The sequence below is a fragment of the Phasianus colchicus genome, chromosome 28 (genome assembly GCF_987193195.1).
Source record: "Phasianus colchicus chromosome 28, bPhaCol1.hap1.1, whole genome shotgun sequence".
Classification (NCBI taxonomy): Eukaryota; Metazoa; Chordata; class Aves; order Galliformes; family Phasianidae; genus Phasianus; species Phasianus colchicus.
In genome coordinates this window covers 1,940,770-1,963,958 of record NC_143463.1, presented here as the reverse complement: position 1 = coordinate 1,963,958, position 23,189 = coordinate 1,940,770, and the positions used below count along the sequence as shown (strand labels likewise).

At 55.5% G+C, this 23,189-nt stretch overlaps 2 protein-coding genes and 1 long non-coding RNA gene across 5 annotated transcripts; 2 read left to right on the top strand and 1 right to left on the bottom strand.

The window, feature by feature from the left end:
* Positions 1-1,483: 1,483 nt before the first annotated feature.
* On the top strand, positions 1,484-15,424 carry PIAS4 (protein inhibitor of activated STAT 4). Of its 3 annotated transcripts, none has more exons than XR_004168495.2 (11): positions 1,484-1,592; positions 4,284-4,707; positions 8,443-8,527; positions 9,199-9,240; positions 9,896-9,986; positions 10,278-10,406; positions 10,492-10,597; positions 12,309-12,382; positions 12,524-12,684; positions 12,875-13,002; positions 14,290-14,420. XR_004168495.2 is itself a non-coding variant. In XM_031604650.2 (11 exons), exons 1-11 carry the CDS (start codon positions 1,566-1,568, stop codon positions 14,733-14,735), a joined length of 1,476 nt encoding a protein of 491 aa, XP_031460510.1. In that variant the 5' UTR covers positions 1,484-1,565; the 3' UTR covers positions 14,736-15,424. The 3 variants fall into 3 exon arrangements, 2 of the variants coding, with proteins under 2 accessions (XP_031460510.1, XP_031460511.1); XM_031604650.2 differs by lacking the exon at positions 12,875-13,002 and adding an exon at positions 14,530-15,424; XM_031604651.2 differs by lacking the exons at positions 1,484-1,592; positions 12,875-13,002 and adding exons at positions 4,005-4,172; positions 14,530-15,424.
* LOC116236131 (uncharacterized) lies at positions 4,323-5,888 on the bottom strand. The gene is made up of 3 exons (XR_004168496.2): positions 5,619-5,888; positions 4,599-4,738; positions 4,323-4,410 (listed from the first exon to the last, which is right to left on the bottom strand). It is a non-coding gene; the product is annotated as an uncharacterized LOC116236131 (long non-coding RNA).
* Positions 15,425-16,472: 1,048 nt separating the features above from the next.
* LOC149914723 (forkhead box protein L2-like) lies at positions 16,473-17,885 on the top strand. The gene is made up of 3 exons (XM_090125828.1): positions 16,473-16,769; positions 17,404-17,576; positions 17,660-17,885. The coding sequence occupies exons 1-3, from the start codon at positions 16,473-16,475 to the stop codon at positions 17,883-17,885; spliced, it is 696 nt and encodes a 231-aa protein (XP_089981954.1).
* Positions 17,886-23,189: the final 5,304 nt, after the last annotated feature.

The window sequence follows — 23,189 nt, the reverse complement described above, 5'->3', positions numbered from 1 at the left end:
TGCCTCCGCCTCTGTCAGCAGCGCTGTGCCGGGCACCGCGGGGCGCGGCCCTGGCCGCAGTGGGACCGTGCCGGGGTGTGGGCGAGCCCCGCCCCTCTCGGCGTCCCCGGCCCAGTTGCGCATGCGCCGGCCGGCACCGGGGAGTGCACGGGGCTCACCAGCGCCCCCTGCGGGCGGGGAGGAGCGCGGCGCCCGAGGTCAGGCGCGGCACAGCGCGCAGCCCGGGGCGCTCCGTCGTGGACCAGCAAAGAGAGGATCCAAGCAGGGCTGCGGCGGAACATCGCTCTCCATCTCCACACCGCGAGTCCTTCGCTGCCGTTTCTTCCTCCTCATCAGCCCCGCAGGACGCCGCGGCTCCGTTTCCATCTGCAGTGAAACAGAGCTCTCCCAAGCCTGCAGCATGCTGTTTCCCTGCCCCATCCATGGGGACAGCAGTGGGTGCAGCAGGGACTGCCCGGCCTCGGGGGGGCTGTGTCTGCCCCTTCCCCGTGACAGCACGAGTTATCAGCTGCTGGCGTTGCTACAGCAGCCATTTGAGTTTCTAGCACTGATGCTGGCTTTTCCCAGAGAGCACACTGAGCAGTGTGACTGACACGCTGTCCTGCCTGGAAAACTGGCTAATTATCTTTTTGCTTAATTAGCTTACGGGGCTGACATCGAGGAGAGAGAAAGCGCTGGGAGAAGCTCCGTGTTCTCCGAGAGACCACCCTCAGGGCTGCCCCGGTTGTGTAACACCGCTGCCATCGATACACGAGGAGCTGTCACATCCCCGGCGTGCTTCACCTGCAGGACGAGCAGCTCCACTGCATCCAGCTTCACCCCAACCACTCACGTCCTGTCCTTGTAGCTCTCCCTGCAGCCCTCAGCCCAGGGCTGGGCACCGCCGCGTGCCTGGCACACGTCTGAAGGACGGACGTTTTGCTTTTACCCTCCGTCCTTCAGCTCTCAGCTCCCCAAAAGCGCCTCCCAGCAAAACCCACGCGATCAGATCCGCTGCTCCTCCACCTCAGGCCTTTCCAATGAAAAGGAAAACGTACTGAAAGCCTTATTTCCTCACCGGGCAGCACAGCACTGCTTCCAAGGCTCCTAGCACCCCGAATAAGCTCCAAAGGCCGCAGACCCCAGCGAAGCCCGTCAGGAGCAGAACCAAGGAGCATCCCTTCCCTGCCCCCCCCACCAGGCCTTAGACCCAAGCCCAGCAATAAGGGTAGGCCGGGGCCCACTAATGCAGGCCCGGGGCCGTTTTAGGGGCACTGGCCGCGACCCCTAGGCGGGCCTGGTCCGCCCCGCACCGCGCTGCCATTTGCTCGCTGCATTCCCGGCCCCGCAGGCCTCCATCCTCACAGCCGCCTCTCCTCCCGTTTTTCGGGCGCGGTCCCTTTAAGGCCCCCGGAAGGCGGGGGCGGGGCGGCGCTATCGCGCCTGCGCGATGCGGCGGCGGCCTCCGAGGAGAGAAGCGCGAACGCGGATTGGACGGCGCGTGTCTCCCGCGCGCCCCTCCCCTCGCCGCCAGGCGTCACGTGACCCGGCGGCGGCTCCCGGCGCGGTGGACGCTGGAGGCCAAGATGGCGGCGGAGCTGGTGGAGGCGAAAGTGAGTGAGTGGCGGCGGCGGCGCCGGCGGCACGGCGAGGCCGGGCGAGGCGGGAGCTGGCCGAGGGCTGAGCGGCGGCTCCTCCGCGGCTCGGAGCCGGCGGCGGGCGGTGCGGTTCTGCGGGTGAGAGCCGGGGGGCGGCACCCCGGGACCGCCCCCCCCACCGCCACCTCTCCTCTCCGCCCCCCCGGCTCGTTCTCCCGCTTCACCTCAGGGCCGCCCCACCCCGTGCGGGCCTTCAGGCCTCGCCGCGGCCCTCACCGCTCCCGGAGCTGTTCGCAGCCGTTCGTCGGCGCTCGGGGCTTTCCTCCATTCTCCATCTGCTGTCACAGGGAGCGGCTGTGCGGCCCTCACACCCCCCCCCAAGGGACTGGTGTTGGTCTGTGGGGCGCTGGAGGTGCTGGGGGGGGGATCTCCCAGCGATGGGGGAGGGGAGCGGCCCGTGTGAGCCCCTCATGTGAGCCCCTCCCAACCTGTGTCCCTTCAGCGTACTGGGGGGGCTCCTGAACCCCCCTCCCCAGCATTGAGCTGTGATTGTGGCGCCCATTGGGGGTTTGTGTGGCACTCTGGGCTCTGGGTGCAGCAGTTTGTAGTGGGGGGGCTCTGTTCTGTGGGGTTCCTGTGGGTGTCAAGGGGCAGGTGTTGGTCTGTGGGGTGCTGGGGGGGGGATCTCCCAGCGATGGGGAAGGGGCCCATATGAGCCCCCCCCAACCTGTGTCCCTTCAGTGTATTGGGGAACTGGGGGGGCTCCTGAACCCACCCCCCAGCGTTGAGCTGTGATTGTGGCACCCATAGGGGATTTGTGTGGCACTCTGGGCTCTGTGGGTGCAGCAGTTTGTAGTGGGGGGCTCCGTTCTCTCCGTTCTGTGGGGTTCCTGTGGGTGTCAAGGGGCAGGTGTTGGTTTGTGGGGTGCTGGGGGGGGGATCTCCCAGCGATGGGGGAGGGGAGCGGCCCATGTGAGCCCCCCCAACCTGTGTCCCTTCAGTGCATTGGGGAGGGGGCCTGTGGAGCTCCTGAACTCCCCCCAGCGTTGAGCTGTGATTGTGGCACCCATAGGGGGTTTGTGTGGCACTCTGGGCTCTGTGGGTGCAGCAGTTTGTATTGGGGGGCTCCGTTCTGTGTGATCCCTGTGGGTGTGGATTTGCACAGCTGTGTGTCAGTGCAGCCCAGCAGCTCCTGTGGATTGGAAGTGCTTCACACCTGCTAACGAGCAGGGATATGTTTTAACAACCCCTCTGGTCCCCATCTGTCAGTGATTCGGCCCCTCTTCATTGCTGTGGGCTCAGGACCCCTCTGCAGGAGGTTTGCTGCCTGCTTACCACTGGAGCACAGCTGGTGCTCAGACCCAGGGAGGAGCTGAGCTCAGGGATCTCAGCACTTCGTACAGATCCCTCAATGACACGTTGTTGTTTTTTAATGAGACTTGCTCTGCAGCAGCACGGATCCTGGGTTCCAATCCCGAAGGCTGTTGGTTCTGCACCAAAAGTGCCAAGTGAGTGGTGCTGTGGGAGCAGTGAGTGTAGGAGCACTGCTGTGGCTGTGTTTATCTTTGCAGATATGTGTTTATCCTTGATGTGCCCCAGTGAAGACAACACACACTCTGTTTTGTACCATTCTGAGACACAAACTAAATCCCTCCAGGGTCACGCAGGTGGTGCCTGGCAAAGCAGCAGTGTGAATCCACATCTCTTGTGTCGTTATAGCAATTAAGCATCCTTCTCTCCTCTTGTCTGCCTTCCTTCCCCCTCCTTTTGGGAGAGCGGAGACCTGTCCTATCACTGCTGCTGCTCTTTGCTGTGGGATGGCTGAGTTCTTGTTTTCCACTAACTAGGAAGGATGCTGAGGTGGGTGCCTATCAAGTACACTCTCAGGGCAGCTTGAATCTTCACAAAAACCTGCTTTATAGGCTTGATGGCCCTTTGCCATGCAAGAGAAGCATGACATCCATCTGACTGTATCACTGCTTTCAGCAGAGCCCACTTCTAGCTCCTATTCTGATATAGCATTGAACTTTCTTTGAACCTGCTGATGGTTCCAGGCCTCCTGAGCTCCCACAGCAGCAGCAGAATACATTTGTGAAGGTAGGGCTGGTTTTCACTGCTTATCAAAGTGCTGACATCCCCAGCAGCAGCCCTGGTGCTGGCTGTGAGCGTGGGGGAGTGCTTGGCAAAGCCCCCGCCTGCAGCCTGCAGGCATTGTTCTCATGGGAACGCATTGCTCCCTTCAGTCTTCTCTTCCCATAGCTGAAAATATACATACTTCTTGTTTTCTTAAAGTTCTGCACGTATAAGAAGAGTTCTAGAGAGTTTGTTTTGTCTGTAAAACAGCAGATAGGTGCACTGAAGGACTGGCAGCCCCACTTCAGTGATGTCTGCTTTCCAGCTGGTGTTTTTCCCCTTTTTCTTTTTTTTTGGCTCTTTAAACCCTTCATGTTACCCAGAGATGCAGGGAAGCTCAGAAGCTTTGAGCTCCTGCATGGTGTTGATGCAGTGGGCTGCACTGATATGTTTGAGCTTTCTCCCGTGTGCTCACCGTTGCTCCTATCAGAATGATGGTTTGGTGTTTATCACTTTGTGGAGGTATTCTCTGGTCTGGGTGGGGCGGTGGGTTCTGACTCATAGAGAACAGTAAGAACTGTCACTTTGCCTTCCTTTCACTGTAAGAACATCTTTAATTTTTTTATCCCCTAGAACATGGTGATGAGTTTCCGAGTCTCAGATCTTCAGATGTTGCTGGGTTTTGTTGGCAGGAGTAAAAGCGGACTTAAACACGAACTAGTCACCAGAGCACTGCAGCTGGTCCAATTTGACTGCAGCCCTGAGGTTTTCAAGAAGATCAAGGAGCTCTACGAGACCCGTTATGCCAAGAAAAGCTCCGAGGCCCCGCAGCCGCCCCGCTCCCCCGAGGCTCTCCCCATTCATTCTTCATACGACCGCGGGAGCGCCGTGGCTCGGACTTCTCTCTCCACCCCCAACATTGACTATCCCACGCTCTATGGGAAGTACCTGAACGGACTGGGCAGGTTGCCCCCCAAAGCTGTGAAGCCTGAAGTCCGCTTGGTGAAGCTCCCCTTCTACACCACCCTGGATGAGCTGCTGAAGCCCACGGAGCTCGGTGAGTTTTCTGTGTGTCTGCTGGGTTTGGGCTGGCAGAGAGGAGTGAAATAAGTGCGAGTGTCCAAAAGATTGGTTTGTCAAGGGGTTGAAAATGGGCTTTTTCAAGGCTCTGTGAAGAACAGGCTGTGCACACAGTGGTGGATGTCAGCTTTCCCTGCTTTTGTTTCCTCCCTGGTACTTGAAGTGTGTAGAATATAGAACCATAGAATGGCCTGCGTTGGAAAGGACCACAATGATCAAATGTTTTCAACCCTCTGCTATGTGCAGGGTCACCAGCCACCAGACCAGGCTGCCCAGAGAACCCACAGGGTGCCATGGAATCAGCATAGAATCCTAGAATGGCCTTGGTTGAAAAGAACCACAATGCTCACCCAGTTCCAACCCCCTGCTGTGTGCAGGTCACCAACCAGCAGCCCAGGCTGCCCAGAGCCACATCCAGCCTGGCCTTGAATGCCTGCAGGGCTGGGGCATCCACAGCCTCCTTGGGCAACCCGTTTCAATGCATCACCTCCCTCTGTGTGGAAAAACTTCCTCCTAATATCCAACCTGAACCTCCCCTGTCTCAGTTTAAAGCCATTCCCCCTTGTCCTATCACTATCTACCCTTGTAACCAGTCATTATTTCCCTCCCTTCCCTTAGAACAAGAGCACACTTGCATGGAGATATAACTTGCAAGCCTGTCCCATTGGCTGTAGCTTTCTACCCTTCCTAATGCTGCATTATGGACCACCATCTGTTTTCTCTCCCTATAATGTGTCAGTCTGTCCATGAAACTCTGTGTTGGTGTTGCACCCGAGCTGAGCAAGTCTATTTGTGCCATGCTCCACACTGGTGTTATTTGTCAGTGCTGAGCACAGCCAACCTGGAGCCCCCCATGGCTGAATGAGCACATCTGGTGCCATTTCTGACCTCTTCATTTTGCCTTGCGTGTGCTGCTGTGTCTGGAGGAGCAGCCAGGGAAGCTGGGGAGCTGTGGGGAGCTTTTTTTCCCACTGTGGGGTGGGAATCTGCTTTGTTTGACTTTCATTCAGATCCTGAGCACTGTCCTGGGGTCTGGGGAGGTTGATCTGCAGGGATTACACTGTTGTTGTGCTTTGCTTAGCCTCAGTGTCTCCTAAAGAGAGTGAAGCTGTTCAGGCCTCACTGCTGGGTGAGCCCAGAGCTCAGGGAGCTGATCTGAGATCACAGTGACATCACAGTGGTGGCGTGGTGTTGGGCTGTGCTGGAAATGCAGGGGTGTGAGATGTGCCTGTGTGTCTTCCATCACTTCTGAATTGCATCTTTCTGCTTTTTTTTTTTTGTTTTAATCAGACTTTTCCATTTTCTGCCTCATTAGCTGGTTTGGGTGTCCCTCCCACACACCCTTCATCGTTGTCTCCCCTCATAACTCACACCAGATGTTCATTACCTTTTGCATGTAGTGCTGCCTGCCTCCACCTGTTCACCCTGGTTCTGTTACTGGTAAGCAGGCCTGCAGCCTATTTAACCACTCACGTTGGTGGGTTTTTTCCTTCTTTAAATACAAATTCATCAGGCTTGATGTGATTTTCACCTTTTTTGGGGAGGTATTGTGTTCATGCTGTGACTTTGATAGTGAGCTGATGACTGGGAAGCTGAAGTGTTGCTCTCAGTGCTGCTCAGGGGATGGTTTAATTCAGCCCTGAGTGTGGGATGGCATGTATTAGTCAGGAATGCAAGATTTTGAAGAGAAGTAATCATAAAGAAGTGGAGCCATCTAGAGATAGGAGAGGAGCAGGGATATGCTTACTGTGATGAATAAATTCTTATTAAAAGTTGACATCAGATTTGCTTTGCTGAGTGAGAAGTGAAGTCTCATGACATGCAGTAACACACCTGCATGTTAGCTGATGCCTCCCTCAGGTTGGTGCACTCCCTAGGGTGGCTGTGACAAATTTCCCTTTGATGAGAGCATTTCCTGAACAACCTTTGGGGCTGGGAGCTGAGTGGTTGGGTTCAGCCCTCAGCATCCCAGCTCTGCACTCAGCATGGGCTGTGGGTCAGCCCCAGCCTGTGGCCTGGGACTGAGTGCATGGAGGAGCTTTCTCTGTAGGAAAACACCCAGCTGCTGTGGGAGCAGCACCCTTCCCTGGGCTGCAGGAGGCTTTGTAGCCACAGTGGGAGTGAAGGAAGCCTAATTTGTACATTCCTGATGTGGGTTGGAAGCATATTTGTTAATTAAAAGCTCGTTTGCCCCTTGGAGATGATCGCCTCGAGGCTGATGCTGAGCTTGGTTTGTGGGTGAGGGCCTTCCCTGAGGAGGGGTCACATCACTCTCACACCTGCAGGCTTCAGCCCACAGCAAACAAGTGAGGTCCATTGCAAACAGCTCCTTCCTCACCGTAACCACACGCAGTTTCAGTCGATTTCAGTGTTGTCTGTGGGCTCAGCTCCCAAGGACAGTTTGCAGAGTCCTTCTGGGCTTCAGCAGCTTTATGTCTGGGCTCCTTCTGAAGGTTGCTGGTTGAGCTCTGTCTTAAAAATCGATTTCCTGCTGTTGTAATGAACTGATGGCAGCAGCAGCCATACAAGCCCAGGCGCAGAGTTGCAATGCAGCAGCATCTGTTCCAGAGAAAGGATGGAACTCAGTCACCTGGAGATCTGCAGCCTTAAAAGCCCGTGCTTTTTTCCCCCGGCTGCTCAGTGAAGATAGAACAGCAGCTGAGGTGCCCTGAAAAGCACAGCTGCTGCAGTGGGAGCTCAGCTCCAGGGTTGGGGCTTGGAAAGGACGTGGGATCACTGCCCAGCTCTGCCTTGGGGCAGTTCTCCTCCTGCTCTGCTGGGGACCTTCCTTCCTGCTTTATCCCTGCAGTGCTTTGCTGTGGCAGAGAGGTGCCAGCAGGCAGCAGCTGTCTTTGGGGTGGCTGTGTTCCCTCCAGGTGAAGCTGCAGCAGGTTGCTGTGAGTGCAGAAGTGCCCTCAGCTCTCCCAGAGAGGAGGGTCCATAAGGGACAGATTTATGATATTGAATCAACCTGTTTGCCTTTGTTGGGAAGCGTTGGGTGTTGCAGTGCGTTGGAAGGGCTTTGCTCACTGGTCTGGAGGTGTTTAGATGACAGACCATGATTCCCTAAGTCTATAAGGATATCTTAACATTATTTATTCTGAATGTCCTTTTTGTGTTTCTAAAGCTGAATTATAGAAGGGCAGCAGATGGAAGCAGCAAATCCACATCTGTCAGGATCTGAGAGCTGCTGGGCTTTTCTCCTTCCTTCATCTCATTTTTACTACTGGGCAGAAAGGCACCTTTTCCCACATCTCAAATCCAGGTGTTTTGCCTTTGAATAAACCAGCAGTGACTGAGGTGGTTAGGGAAGGCACATGAGGAAAGGGGAAGCAGGCAGTTGTGTTGCTTCCTGCTCTGCGTGTTACCTGTGACAGCAAACTGTAGCACGTTGGCATTTAACCTGAGGTAATAAGCCTTGAGTTCCCACATCTCAGGCTTAATTTTTAGCAGACTGAAGGCATTTCATCTTAAAATGAGGGTTAGAGAGGAGGGCAGTTAATGCTGGCTCCCGGGCTGAGCGTTCCTGCTGGGTCATCCTGCCTACAGCACTGCCTCTGAGAGCTGCTCCTGTGCTGCTGCTTTTCGTTCCGAGTTCATTTGTTGGTGGCAGATGGAGGCCGAGAAGACTCAGACAACAACACGGCTCAGATCAGCCAGCAGTGTCAGAGGAGCTGCCGTCAGACTGACGTGTTTCTTTTCTCCTTTTCAGTTCCACAGAACAATGAGAAGCTCCAGGAAAGCCCGTGCATTTTCGCGTTGACGCCGAGACAAGTGGAGCTGATCCGGAACTCCAGGTGCTCCTCCCTGGGTGCTCTTATCTGGAGAGATTGCAGCCCAGTGCTTCCTCTGTGCCGCCTCTCCCCCCTGCACGAAGCTGATCCTTACTGCCCTTTGCTCACAAATCCAAATAGATGAAGAGAATTTTCACCATCAGTCATACATAAGCACAGTAGTTTTGCAGCAGTGGCTTCAGGGGGTGTCTGTGAGGATCAGCCCGTCTCTTGCACTGCTGTGGCAGTGCCCCACTTGTACCCACGTGGATCCAGAACCACCACATGAGCTCAGCTGCCATCCCCTCCACCCCTACAACAAGAATATTTAGTTGAAGAAGTAAGCAGAATCTTGGAGGAGCGCAGTCAGACCCTACCTGAGACCTGGGTCCTCTAAATGCTGACACACAGCAGAAAAAAATGCCAGGAGAACCAGTGTCCTTCCTGCAATGTTTGTACAGCTTTGAAAACTCACTGTGAGGCTGCAGGGTGCCAGATCACAAAACAAAAGCACACAGGACAGATAGATGGCTGCAGAGTGAGCTGAGCAATTTATATAAAACTCTGGGACGTAATTATTTAAAGACTGATTTTTAGATTGGTTTAAAGATTGATTCTCTAACCTTTATGTCTGGTAAATGGGACAGCTGGTTTGGGCTTTTCTTTATGTAAGTTCTTCTTCCTTGCTTTCCCAGGGAGTTGCAGCCCGGTGTGAAATCAGTTCAGGTGGTGCTCAGGTATGTCTGAGTGTGGATTTAAGATGAGGTGCTGCAGGGGGAGGTGGGGAACACATCACTGGGTGCAATGAGTTGCAGGGTGGTGATATTCATAGCTGGAAAGAGGAGTTAGAGCAAGCTGGCTGCTGGCACACCTCATGCAAGCATCTTCAGCTTTCTGACAGCTTCCTGCTATGCCACCTGAGTCAACAGCAAACAGCAGTGCATCCCATTTCCATAGAATCACAGAAAGGCCTGGGTTGCAAAGGCCCACAGTGCTCATCCAGTTCCAACCCCCTGCTGTGTGCAGGGTCACCAACCAGCAGCCCAGGCTGCCCAGAGCCACATCCAGCCTGGCCTGGAATGCCTGCAGGGATGGGGCATCCACAGCCTCCTTGGGCAACCTGTTCCAGTGCCTCACCACCCTCTGTGTGAAAAACTTCCTCCTCATATCCAACCTAAACCTCCCCTGTCTCAGTTTAAGACCATTCCCCCTTGTCCTATCACTATCCAGGACCCGAATTGCAGAGGTCCTGCCCTTGGTTTGGCCTTCGGTGTGGGCAGAGGAGGGAATGTGGGTTGGCAGATGATGGTTGGCTGCTGGTTGGTGTGTAGATCTTTGAACAGTGAACCAGGACAGGCATTTTAGGAGCTGTGTGTTTGGGTTTTTTTGCAGGATCTGTTACACAGACACCAGTTCTCCCCAGGAGGATCAGTACCCCCCCAACATCGCCGTGAAAGTGAACCACAGTTACTGCTCTGTGCCGGTAAGCCAGCTGGGCTGGGAGGCACCAGGACTCGTGCAAGTGTTACTCCTGCTGAGTGCAGACAAGAAGCCAGAGTACAGAAGTTACCAATTTAACTTTCAGATGGGTTACTGTTAATAAAGTGCTCCTGCAAAGTCTCCTTTTCGCTTTGTGCTGGGTCGCACCGCTCAGCTCCCTTTTCCCTCTTCCTTGAAAACCATGGCTGGGTTAGAAGGCAGTGAGGCTCATGTGTGGATGTTCCTCCCCAGCAGCATCTGCAGCATTTAAACAACACAAATCTTTCCACTTTAGGGCTACTACCCATCAAACAAACCCGGGGTGGAACCCAAGAGGCCCTGCCGTCCCATCAACCTCACCCATCTCATGTATTTGTCTGCAGCCACCAATCGTATCACCGTCACCTGGGGGAACTACGGGAAGGTAGGTGCCATGGGGAGGCACACAGGGCTGCATGGGGGGTGCAGGAGAGCCCCCTGCTCAGCCCTTCCCTTCCTCCTATCCTCAGAGCTATTCCGTGGGGCTGTACTTAGTGCGGCAGATGACCTCAGCGGAGCTGCTGCAGAGGTTGAAAACCATTGGGATCAAACATCCAGAGCTCTGCAAAGCACTGGGTGAGTATTTCTGGGTGGGGGGGGCTCAATGTGTGCCTACCTGGTGGGCATTTCCGGCAGCCAGGCTGCTAGAAACGTGTGTGAGAGCTGAGTTTTGTACCATTTCTTCCCTCCGGTCATATAAAACACTTCTTATTTGAACAGGCTCACGAAGATGTTTGTTAATCATGGGAAATTGCCCCCAAATCCTCGTGCAGAGGCTCTGAGTCACACAGTGGTGTTTAGGGTTTGTCTTTAGGTTATGTTGTGAGCACTGCTGGGGGTCAGCATCATTCTGAGCAGCTTCGTGCCTTCCTCTGATTGCCTTGAGCTGAGGGATGTCACTGCAGCACCTCAGCCCTGACCCACATTGAGCCCAAAGGAGACTTCTGGAGAGAGGGATCCTGGTGGAAACATAATTCTGCCCGCCCCAGGGTTCCTGGTTTCAGCACCATACCTTTCACATGTGCTGAGAGCTTCAGAGAAGAGATGATCCCAACAGATGCTTGTCCTGGGCTGCTCAGGTAAATGCTGGTATGAGGCACACGGAGAGCAGCGTGGAAAAAATGTGAAGGGAAATCACCTTTTCAAGGCAGAATCTGATTTGCAGCATCTGAGAGCCTGGAGGATTCCAAGTTGCTTGTTGTCACTGGATGGACTGCTGTTAGTGTTCAGTTCTGTGTAAGAGAAGCAACGCTGGATCACAGCAGACTTTAAATTGTGCTATTCAGAGCATGGACAGCTCTTAGCAGCTGCAGGAAGCATCACTGTGAAGATAGCTTGGAGGTTGCAGTCACAAAGAAAGCTCTTACCAAAAAGAAAAAAACAACCAAAAAACCAAAAATGCTGCAGCTCTGTGCCAGTTGATCTTGGATGGATCACCTGACACCAAAGCAGCACCCAGTCTTCTTGTCTCCTGGGAGTGCTGCATTGAGAAGTCGTGCTCTGATTAGAGAGCCTCATGGTCTGGAGAGCTCCTGTTGTGATCTGGGAGGTCAGGGTAAAGGGGGGATGTGCTGCAGAGAAGTTGGCTGGTGGAAATGCCCTTGGCATTCAGTGCTGCCAGCAGCTGCTGTTCTTCAGGAGTCGTGTGGTTTAATCTCAGGTTGGTTCTGCACCTTGAGGCAGATTTTCCCATGTGGTTCATGCACATCTGCTGCCCTTCCTGAGCTGCTCAGTGCTTGAACTGAGGAGCAGCACCCAGGAATGCTGAGATGTGACCGATGGAGAAATGAAGTTGGGTGGCTCTCTGACGCTTGGGCTGCATTTGTGGGATCTTCCTCAGAATTTCAGGGGTCAGAGGGATGCAGTGCATCCCATCCTGTTGCCACCCATCCTGGAAGGGAATGGAGTTCATCCTGCTCGTGCTAACGACCAGATAAATCAATGGATTAATGAGCTTCTTTCTAGGTGGTGTGCCTCTTTCTCTCCATCTTTTTGCTCCCCACCAGCACAGGGATGGTGACAGTAGGCTGCTGCCAGCTGGGAAGGCAGGGCTGTGGGAAAGGGGGGTGGCCCCTGAGGCTGTGGGCTGCAGGAAAAAGCTTTCCTGCCAGGTGAATGGATGCTCCAGCTGGCCTGCAGCCTGCGTGCTGCAGTGCTGAGCCGTGCGTGGCTGCTGCAGTGCTGTGCCATTCTCTCTGCCTCTGAGAGCTCCTCACCCTGCACTGCGGGTTGTCTCCATGTTGAAGTTTGCTTCTGTTAATTTTGTTGCCCTTTGCTGTTCCTGCAGTAAAAGAGAAGCTACGCTTGGACCCAGACAGTGAAATCGCCACCACGGGCGTTCGCGTGTCTCTCATCTGCCCGGTGAGTCTCTGCAGAACCTCCTAAGTGTGCTTTCATCCAGAAACCCAATCCAGCCGTGTGCAGCAGAGCTGCTGTGCTGGAAGGGGCGCAGTGCTGGCTGTGAGCTCAGCCCTGCTGCTCACCTCTGCCCTGCTCCCACAGCTGGTGAAGATGCGGCTGTCTGTGCCGTGCCGGGCTGAGACCTGTGCACACCTGCAGTGCTTCGATGCAGTCTTCTACCTTCAGATGAACGAGAAGAAGCCCACGTGGATGTGTCCTGTGTGTGACAAACCCGCGCCCTACGACCAGCTGATAATTGATGGGTGAGTGTGTTTGCTGCTGTCCTCGGCCCTGGTGTTTCTCTGCTGGGTGAAGCATCTTGTTTTGTGGTCTGCCCTTCTGGAGCCTGCATCGGAGCGAAGCTGGAAGCGTATCTTGCTCATGCATTATGCCCTGACTGCTTGTGTTGGTGTGCTGGAGCAAGGTTTGTTGGTCTGCCCTTCTTGATTTTAGGATTACCATAAAGCCTTACGAGCATCGAGCGTTTACTGCCTCACTCTGATGAACCTGCACAATTGGCTGCCCTGGCTGACAGATGTCACGCTGCATGGAATAAACCCACTTTATAAGCACACGATAAGGTGATTTTTGATAGGAACCATCTTCCTTTTCTCTTGCTGGTGTGAGCAGGCAGCGCTTGCCACGCTGGGAGCTTGGCTGGGGGGATCTCTGCCAGCTTCTAAAGCAAACACCTCCCAACATGCAGTCCCTGAGGCAGAAGTGCAGGTGCAGTGTTTACATCAGGAACGTTATCTCTCTCTTCTGTGTGGTGCTGTGGAAGCGTTGCAGGGAATTGGAGCAGCAGATTGCAAAGCATGTTTGGATAAGAGCGAGGCAAGAAACGCCTGTGCTGAACCCTGTCAGTTCTGTGGCTGTGAGTTTGGCAGGGGCAGCTCCAGCCCTGCCACACAACCCTCATCTCAGTCTGTGTGGGAGTGCTGCTCCCTGTATCTCTGCACCAGAGTTGTCTGCTTGCTTTCTACCGATGAAAGCTTTGGTTCTCCCGAGGTGAGGTGAGCTGGGTGCTCCTGTGGGCACAGCAGCAGTGCCTGGAGGTGCTCAGTGCTGCAGCCAGGCTGCCGCGTGTGCCCAGCGCTGCTCTGCAGCAGCAGTTCTCCCCCTCCTGGTGACAGAGCCACCTGCAGAGAGCAGAGCGGAGCTGCGTGGAGGCCTGGCTCCCATCTGGGAGTGAAGGAAGGCTGTGGAGCAGCGCGGTGGGCACAGCTCTCTGCTGATCTGTGGGCTGGGATCACGCAGCTGTGTAATTGACCTTTAGTGTGGCATCGCTGCAGTGCTGGGGATGGCACGTGGTGTGTGGAGCTGAGCAGTGGGTCGGCCCAGGGCTGTTCCCATGGCTGTGCTGGCAGTGCTCTGAGCCCTGCTGTGTCTGTAAGGGCTGCTCTCATCCCGTGGTTGGGGCTCCGTGTTGGTAACTGTGGTGTAGGTGGCTGTGCTGAGCAGTGGGGCTGCCCACAGGGCTGTGTGTGCTGGCACTGGGGGTCCTGTGGGGCTGAGCTGCTCCTCGTGCTGCAGAATGCCATTGTGGAGGTGGGTGGCTGCTGCAGTGGCTGCGGGGAGTGAAAATAGGAGCAGAGTGCTGTGCGTGGGATCAGTGGGGCAGTGTGAGGGTGTGTGGTTCCTCGGGGAGCTGCCAGCCCACATTTGGCCTCAGTGGGGTCTGGGGTGCCTGCCTGGGAGCCTCTTCAGAGGTGAGATGCTCATCTCATTGCACCTGCTGGTTCATAGCTGTGAGTGGCGATGCTGTCAGCGCAGGGCAGGGCGCTGCTGTGAGCTCTGAGGCGATGCAGTGCAGAGCATTGACTCCTTGCTGGCCAACCCAGACCCACGGGGCCCTTCCTCCCACCCAGGCTGCTGTCCAAGATCCTGACTGAGTGTGAGGATGCGGATGAGATCGAGTACCTGGTGGATGGCTCGTGGTGCCCCATCCGAGCCGAGAAGGAGCGCAGCTGCAGCCCGCAGTGCCCCATCCTGGTGCTGGGTGAGTACCCCGTGCTGCAGAGGCTTTCACACACCCTCCTGCCATCCCCTGAGCCACGCGTTAATTAGCGGAGGCCTTAATTAGTCCTCTCTTCCCTGATCGCCTTCAGGTTCTTCGGATGTGAACGGGCTGCTGCCCCCTCCGAACGCTAACGGTGAGAACGGCAAAGCTGCTGCTGATGTGGTGGATTTAACACTGGACAGCTCATCATCGGAGGAGGAGGAGGAGGAGGATGAGGAGGAAGACGACGACGATGAGGGACCCCAACCAAAACGGCGCTGCTCTTATGAGAAGGGTTTGGTTTCTGCCTGCTGACTGTGGAAGCAGCTCTGAATCTCAGAACGGACAGACTTGAATACTCTGGTGCTGAAACTGGAGGGGGGGGGAGAGCATCGTCTCCCACCTCATCTCCCATCCTCCCCCATCTCTGACTTTCCTATTCCGAATTAACCATTAAAACAAGAGAAAAACAAACAAACAAAAACCCCGCAACCACTGAGCTGCTTCTTGGTTGGAAAACCAGCCCAACTCCAGGCCCGACCCCGAACCGGACTCTGAAGCAAGGAAAGTGTCTTAACCCACGGCTGGGGCTGCAGCTCCCGCCCTGCTGCCCCCCAGCACGGCCCCACGCATCTCCAAAGCTGTGTGCATCTTGATCGTCTCGTTAATTAACCATTCCTTGAGTATCTCGAGTTCTGCCGGACACGTGGGGAGGGAGAGGGGGTGGGGGGAGGGAAGGAGGAGAGAGGGTTGGGGGGGGAAGGGGGGGGGGGTTTGTATCACCCAGCATAGAGGGGTTTGGTAGGGGTGGGGGGTGAAGGGGGAGAGGTTTGGGTGGAAGCGCACTGTTCTAGATAGGAGCTGGAGCAGCTCTGCACCTCGTGTCCAAGGACACGTCCTGCATCCTTCATCCCGACCCCAGGTAACGTAGGCATCGTGCGTAGTGACCCCTTTAGTTGAGCAGAAGCCATCGGGGGTGGGGTGGGGGGGGATGGGATGGTTGGGGGGGGGTTGGGGGGGGGGGGCTGGCACCACAAACCTGTTGTCTTTTTGAAGTGCAATAACTTGGTGTTTTTGAAGACTCAAAGGGCTGCGCGTCCCCTTCCGTTGAGACAAGGCGCAGTGGGGGCGGGGGGGCGGCGGGGCCCTTCCAGAAATGCCAGGTGGGGAATCTCAGTTCTCACCAACTCTACCTCGGTTACCAATTCAGGTTTCTTTCAAACCCCCCCCCCCTCCCCACCTCCAACCCCATCCGCAACCCGACGGCCGCTCCTCACCCCCAGCCCTTCACCCCACAGCATCCGTGGGGAGGAGGTTGGGGGGGGACACGACACCCCCCGGCTCGGAGGGGTTGGCAGGAGGGGATGGATGGCAGGAGGGCGGCTGGGCGGCGCCGCAGATTCCCCCCTTCTTTCTGATGTTTGTATCCTAATTTAATTGCTTTTAAATCTTCCAGGCTCAGAGCCGCTGGTTGGAAGCGTCGCGCTCTGTTACTGCTGTTGTGTTTGCGTTGGCAGCTCCTCCTGTACATATGTTTTGTTTTCTTTATATCCTGTTCTGTTCTTTTTTTTTTTTTTGGTTTTTTTTTTTTTTTTTCTTTTGTAAAGAGAAAAGAGAGGAAAAAAAAAAAAAGGAGAAAAAAAAAAAAAAAAAAGGAAAATTATTTTTCTTTCCCTCAGTAACACCTTCTTCAAAGTTGGAAATTATAGTGTTTGTTAAAATAAAAAGAAAGATTTACATTTAACCTCTCCTCGGGTTTCCTCTTCTCCCATGGCGTTGCTGGGGTGGGATGGGGGTGTTGTGCCACAGCCCCCCCCCGGGACCCCCCCCCACCCCCCCATCCCCGGTGCCACTCCAAATTCCTCCACCTCCAGCGGATTAATCATTTTATTTATGAGGCTTAAAGGCCCAAATCCCGCTAAACCCGGGGCTTTGCCAGATAAACAGCCCGCTTTGCAAAGGCAGCCCGTTTGTGAAAACACAATTAGCAAACCCTGTAATCTGCACTAATTATCGGGTCGGAGCCCTCACCCGGCGCCGCGCTGCGGGGCGATGGGGGATACGGGGGATACGGGGGATATGGGGGATATGGGGGACGCAGCGCCCGCAGCACGGACCCCCTTCACCATCGAGTACCTCCTGGCAGCACGGGGCAGAGCGGGGTCCCCCCCGCCCCCCAGCAGCACCCCCACGTCCCCCCCCGGCCCCACAGCGCAGCCTGGGGACAAACCAGCGCAGTCCTACATCGCGCTCATCTCCACCGCCATCCTTTCGTCCCCGGAGAAGAAGCTGCTGCTCTCTGATATCTACCAGTGGATCATGGATAAGTACCCCTACTTCAAGAACAAGGTGGGCGGGGGGGGGGCTGGGGGGGAATTTGGGGTCCGAGTGCCGCGGTGGGGCTGGGATGGACTCACTGTGTGTCTGCTGGGTCCAACTGATGGAGATGTGGGCACGGCTCAGGGCTGTGCTCTGCTCCCAACCGGTGGATTCATTCTGCTCCCAACTGGTGGATCCATTCCCATCCCAAACGGTGAATCCATTCATTCTGCTCCCAACTGGTGGATCCATGCATTCCCATCCCAACTGGTGGATCTGTCCTTTCTGCTCCCAACCGGTGGATTCATTCTGATCCCAACTGGTGGATCCATCCATTCCCATCCCAACTAGTGGATCCATTCATTCCGATCCCAACCGGTGGATCCATTCATTCTGCTCCCAACTGGTGGATCTGTCCTTTCTGCTCCCAACCGGTGGATCCATTCCGATCCCAACTGGTGGATCCATTCATTCCCATCCCAACTGGTGGATCCATTCATTCCCATCCCAACTGATGGACGCCCCCCAGTCCCAGCTGCCGGCTCCATTTGCTCTGGTCCCACCCAACTGGTGGCTCTGCTCCTTCCCGTCCCACACGATACCACGGTTCGGTGCCGGCTCTGGGGGCCTCTGGGGGGGCTCTGACACCGCATCCCCAACGCAGGAGAAGAGCTGGCGGAACAGCGTCCGCCACAACCTGTCCCTTAACGAATGCTTCGTTAAAGCCGGCCGCAGCGACAACGGCAAAGGCCACTTCTGGGCCATCCACCCCGCCAACCTGGAGGACTTCTCCAAAGGGGATTACCACCGCCGCCGGGCTCGGAGGCGCATCCGCAGGTGAGCGGGGGGCTGGGGGCGTGCAGGGTATCATTTGGGGGCCGAGGGCTGAGAGCTGACCCTGTGCTCTGCTTCCCCCCCAGGATGGCGGTGAACATCGGCTACTGCCACCCCTACGCCCTCTACGGCCTCGGCTGCTGCTGCCCCTGCTGCCCCCCGGCGCCCACCGGACCCCCTCTGTGCCCCCCGCTGCCGCCCCCGCTCGCGCTGCCCCCCGGCCCCCACCGTGGGCGATGGGGTTGGGGGCGGCCGCCGGGTCCCCGAATCCTTGGTCCCCTCTTCCCCGCTCCCCGGCCCCCGTTCCTGTAGCCCCATTCTTGGGTCCTGGATGCGGACCCCACAGCGGAGGGGTGGCTCAGTGAGAGGCTCCGTCCCCATGGACCCCACTGCCAGCAAAACCCGATGTGCCAGAGCCTGGGGAGGGCGTCCCTCTGCAGCACTGACCCCATATCTCTATATTCCCGTGTTCCCACCCACATCCCCACAACCCCGCATCCCCACATTCCCAAGCTCCCATACCCCTACACTTCCACATCCCTACATCCCCACATCCCCATGTCCCATCCGTATTCCCCCGTCCCCACATCCCTATGTCCCCACACCCACACGTCCCCATATCCCCCCACCCCACACCCACACGTCCCCATATCCCCACACCCACACATCCCTATTATCACCCCACACCCACACCTCCCTATATCCATCCCCACACCTACACACCCCTATTATCCCCCCACCCCACACCCACACATCCCTACATCCCCCCACCCCACACCCACACGTCCCCATATCCCCCCACCCCACACCCACACCTCCCTATATCCATCCCCACACCTACACATCCCTATTATCCCCCCACCCCACATCCACACATCCCTATATCCCCCCACCCACACCCACATCCCCATGTCCCTATATCCATCCCCACACCCACATGCCCCCATATCCCCCCACCCCACATCCCCATGTCCCTACACCTCCAGGGTTGTCCCCCCCCCCCGAGTGTCCAACCCTACAGCAGGACAGAACCCCCCCACCCCACACCCATGGTTGCTGGGGGGGTGGACACGGTGCCCCACAGCAGCCCCCTATGGGACCATCCATCCCCAGCACATATGGGACTTAAAACCCCACGGCGGCCGCATTTGCTGATTAAGCTTCAGGAGGACCCTGCCCTATTTATTAGTTTTTCTCCGTTAATTGTCCCTGACGCCCCTAATGAAAATCGGGGATCCCAGGTGTTAAGTGGCATTAGGGCGTCTCGCTAAGAAAGACGACTTGCCCGCTTAATCCCGGGAGATAAAACCCCAAAGCTCATCGCGGCCCCGAGCACTAGGAAGCTTATGACACAAATTAAGCTCTTCACGTTGGCGTGTGGGGTGGGGGGCTGCGGGGCGACCCCATAGGGCTGGGATGAGGTGGGAGTTTGGGGTCGGCCGCCATACGGTGTGTGGTTCGACCCCGATCCCAATCGTTTCCCGCCCCCCCCCCTCATTTTCCCCCCCATCGCGGCCCTTCGGTGGTCCCGCAGCCCCCAGCCCCACAGCCGGGGGTCCTTAACGCGGCCATCTGTGGGGTTGGCCCCGAATCTGGGCCAAAAAATGGGATTATGGCCCCACGCTGCACCTCGGCTGTGGGATTAGTGGGGTCGAGCCGCCAAAGCGGCACGAAGGCGGCCAAGGGGTCCTGGGGGGCGAGGAGGGTCTGGGGGGGGGGAGACCCCAGTAACACTTTGCTGTGGGGTGGTGGGAGGGCAGGCAGAGCCACAGCGGGGCCTTGTGGGGTTTGGCTGCTGGTTTGTATGGGGTTTTGCTCTGTATGGGGTTTTGCTCCATGTGGGGGTTCACCATTGGTTCACAATGGGGTTTTGCTCTATGTGGGGTTTTGCCTCTATGGGGTTTTGCTCTATATGGGGTTTTGCCCTATATGGGGTTTCACCATCGGTTCACAGTGGGGTTTGGCCATTGGTTTGCAGTGGGGTTTTGCTCCATATGGGGCTTTTTCTTCTTTTGGGGTTTTGCTTTCTATGGGGAATTGTCATTGGTTTGCACTGGGGTTTTGCCCTATGTGGGGCTTTGCCCTATATGGGGTTTTGCTTTATATGGGGTTTTGTCTATGTGGGGTTTTGTCTATGTGGGGTTTTGCTCTATATGGGGTTTTGCCCTATATGGGTGTTGCCCTATATGGGGTTTTGTCTATGTGGGGTTTTGTCTATGTGGGGTTTTGCCCTATATGGGGTTTTGCCCTATATGGGTGTTGCGCTATGTGGGGTTTTGCTCTATATGGGGTTTTGTCTGTGTGGGGTTTTACCCTATGTGGGGTTTTGCTCTATATGGGGTTTTGCCCTATATGGGTGTTGCCCTATGTGGGGTTTTGCTCTTTGTGGGGTTTTGTCTATGTGGGGTTTTGTCTATATGGGGTTTTGCCCTATATGGGGTTTTGTCTATGTGGGGTTTTGCCCTATATGGGGTTTTGTCTGTGTGGGGTTTTGCTCTATATGGGGTTTTGCCCTATATGGGTGTTGCCCTATGTGGGGTTTTGTCTATGTGGGGTTTTGCCCTATGTGGGGTTTTGCCCTATATGGGTGTTGCCCTATATGGGGTTTTGCCCTATATGGGGTTTTGCCCTATGTGGGGTTTTACCCTATATGGGTGTTGCCCTTTATGGGGTTTTGCCCTATGTGGGGTTTTGCTCCATGTGTTCCACCACTGCCTTGCAGCGGGGTTGGCCATTGCTTTCTAACAGGCTGTGCTCTGCCATGGGTTCGCAGTTCTGCCCCCATTTGGGGTCTTCCTTCACGTGGGGTTTTGCTCCATTGCTTTACAATGGCTTTTTCCCATTGTTTTGCAGCGGGGTTCTGCAGAGCGACCCCAATTCAGCGCTGATTCGGGGTGACCCCCCCCCCCCCAAGGAGAACCAAACTCGTTTGTTAATGATTTCATCTTTTATTTAATCCTTTTCTCCCCCCTTTTATAAAGAGCTATCAAAGGTACAATCTATGGAATGTCTTTGCTGTGCTTTTCTTGCCCCCCCCCCCCCCCCGCCGCCCCCATTTCCACAAAAATTCATTTCTTTAATTATTTCCTTTTTTTTTTCTTTTTTTTTTTTGTTTTAATATATATATATATAACATTAAAAACCGCCCACAAAACTCTTCCTTCGCTCCGAGATCAGAGAGAGATCCAGAAAGGCGCCGGAAAAAACCAACCCCCAAAGACCCCCCCCCAAAATTTCACCTCCCCCCCCCCCCCCCATCACCACAAACCCAAAATAAATCCATTTCTTTGCTCTGTGTGTGTATATATCTATAATGGGTTCCTTTATTTCGGGGGGAGGAGGAGGAGGGGGGGGGGTTGGGGTCTCACCCCCCCCCCCGCCCCCAACCCCCCCCTTTTTACAAAGAGTTTCTCTCTTAAATAAAACTTTGTCTTTTTTTTTCTTTTTTTTCCATCATAAATCGAAAATATAAATAGATTATATATATATATATATATATATAGATGTGTTTTCTTTCTTTTATTTTAAATAGGAGCTTTGGGGCGGGCTGGGGAGGGGGGGGGGGAAGGAGAGAAGGGGGGGGGATGGGGGGGAAATGAGCCCTAAAAGCCCCCCCCCCCCCAACCACCACCATGGGGACATTTGGGGTCGCCGTTTTTCCCCTCTTTGTACCAAAACGGGCAGAAATCCATTTTTTCCTCCCGTTTTCTGCTGTGTTTTATTTTTTTAACAGCCCCCCCCCCCTCCCCATCCCCCCCCCCCCTCCTCTCAATTAATCTCTCGTTAATTTCCGTCTCTTTGGCAACACTTTACCACGGCGCAGCTCGGCGGGACGCGGCTCTGCCTCCGTCCTCTGCACCTTTTTGCCTTTTCTCATTTTCCTTTTTTTTTGTTCTCCTTATTTTAAACCCTTTTTTTTTTTTCTATTTCTTTTTCCAATTTTTTTCCTTATTTTTCCCTAATTTTTTTAATCTCACGCCCGTTTGTTTTTTTTTCTCTGATTATCACTCATTTTCCTTCCTTTTTTTTCCCCAATTTTTGCTTTCCTTTCGCTTATTTATTTTCCACTCATTTTCCCCTAACCCTTGATTTCCTTTTTTTCTCATTTCTCACCCATCCCCTCACCTCTTTTTCCATCTCATCTCCTCATTCCTCCTTCCCGTTTTTCTCCCCCTCCTCTCCCCATTTCTTTATTTTTCTCCCCGTTTCTCCATTTTTCTCCTTTTTTTTTTCTTCCTTTTTCCTTTATTTGCCCCGCTGTTTTTTTTTTTATTATTATTATTTTAGTGCAAACTTCCAACTTGTGCTAAAGTGTTGCCAGCAAACGGTGCGTCCGTCCGGCGGCGCGGTCGGCGTAGTGTCCGTCAGTCCATCCGTGGGGCATCCTGAGTCTAACACACACACACACACACACTCACACTCACACACTCACACACTCACACACACACAGATACACGCGACCTCTCTCTGCTCCTTTCGCTTTTTATCGTTTTCTCCTTTTTGTTTTGTTTTGTTTTCCTCCTTTTTTTGCCTTTGGGGTGGGGGGGAGGAGGGCGTTGGGGGCTTTGTTTCGTCGCAACGTTCCTTTGGGGCCGAGGAGAGGTGGGGGACAAAGAGGAGCAGTGACACAAACTAGAAAAGAGATACCACGACTCGATTACAAGAACCTCAAGTAACTCTATTTACACGTCCGCGCGAGTTTTTGCATATGCCAGCACTGAGCAGAGGGTCGGCCCTGCGTCCCCGTCCCTTTGCGGGGACGTCCAGCCAAGGCACTCGCTGCCATCGTGGGGACGGGGGGGGGTGAAGGGGGGGGGACCCCGCGCCATGCAGGGCGCTGGGTTTGTTGGGGGGAGGGGGGTGGCGTTATCTGCTGCACCAGACGTGGCCCTCGGGCAGAGATAGGGCTGGCAGCCCCCGCCATGGCCTGCGTGCTGCTGGGCCTGGGGCAGCAATGGGCCAAAGGCTGCAGCATGCAGACGGCACCGGGCCAGTGGTACCGGGCCAGTGGTGCCAGGCCCAATGGAACCAGGCCCAATGGAACCAGGCCCAATGGAACCAGGCCCAATGGAACCAGGCCAATGGTGCCAGGTCCAGTGGTGCCAGGCCCATGGAACCAGGCCCAGTGGAACCAGGCCCAATGGAACCAGGCCCAATGGAACCAGGCCCATGGAACCAGGCCCAGTAGAACCAGGCCCAGTGGTGCCAGGCCAATGGTGCCAGGCCCAACGGAACCAGACCAACGGTGCCAGATCCAGAAGAACCAGGCCCAATGGAACCAGGCCAATGGTGCCAGGTCCAGAGGAACCAGGCCCAGTGGAACCAGGCCCAATGGAACCAGGCCCAATGGAACCAGGCCCAATGGAACCAGGTCAATGGTACCAGGCCCAGTGGTGCCAGGCCCAACAGCACCGGGCCCATAGGACCAGGCCCAGAGGCCAATGGCACCGCAGGCCCAACAGCACTGAGCCTGCAGCACCGGGCCCAACAGAGCCAGCTCCGCAGTGCTGGTCCTGCTGGTACCGGGCCAACGGTTCCGAACACAACAGCACTGGGCCCAGATCAGACCCACAGTGCTGGGCTCAGCAGCGTTGGGCCTACAGCACCGGATCCAAC

What these genes read in the sequence shown, in the direction of transcription:
- LOC149914723 (XM_090125828.1), top strand. Translation starts at nt 16,473, where the DNA reads ATGGGGGATACGGGGGATACGGGGGATATGGGGGATATGGGGGACGCA. An exon ending in ACCCCTACTTCAAGAACAAG is followed by an intron (nt 16,770 to 17,403) that starts GTGGGCGGGGGG and finishes TCCCCAACGCAG; the next exon opens with GAGAAGAGCTGGCGGAACAG. An exon ending in GCTCGGAGGCGCATCCGCAG is followed by an intron (nt 17,577 to 17,659) that starts GTGAGCGGGGGG and finishes CTTCCCCCCCAG; the next exon opens with GATGGCGGTGAACATCGGCT.
- PIAS4 (XM_031604650.2), top strand. Translation starts at nt 1,566, where the DNA reads ATGGCGGCGGAGCTGGTGGAGGCGAAA. An exon ending in AGAGCTCTGCAAAGCACTGG is followed by an intron (nt 10,598 to 12,308) that starts GTGAGTATTTCT and finishes CTGTTCCTGCAG; the next exon opens with TAAAAGAGAAGCTACGCTTG. An exon ending in GCGTGTCTCTCATCTGCCCG is followed by an intron (nt 12,383 to 12,523) that starts GTGAGTCTCTGC and finishes CTGCTCCCACAG; the next exon opens with CTGGTGAAGATGCGGCTGTC.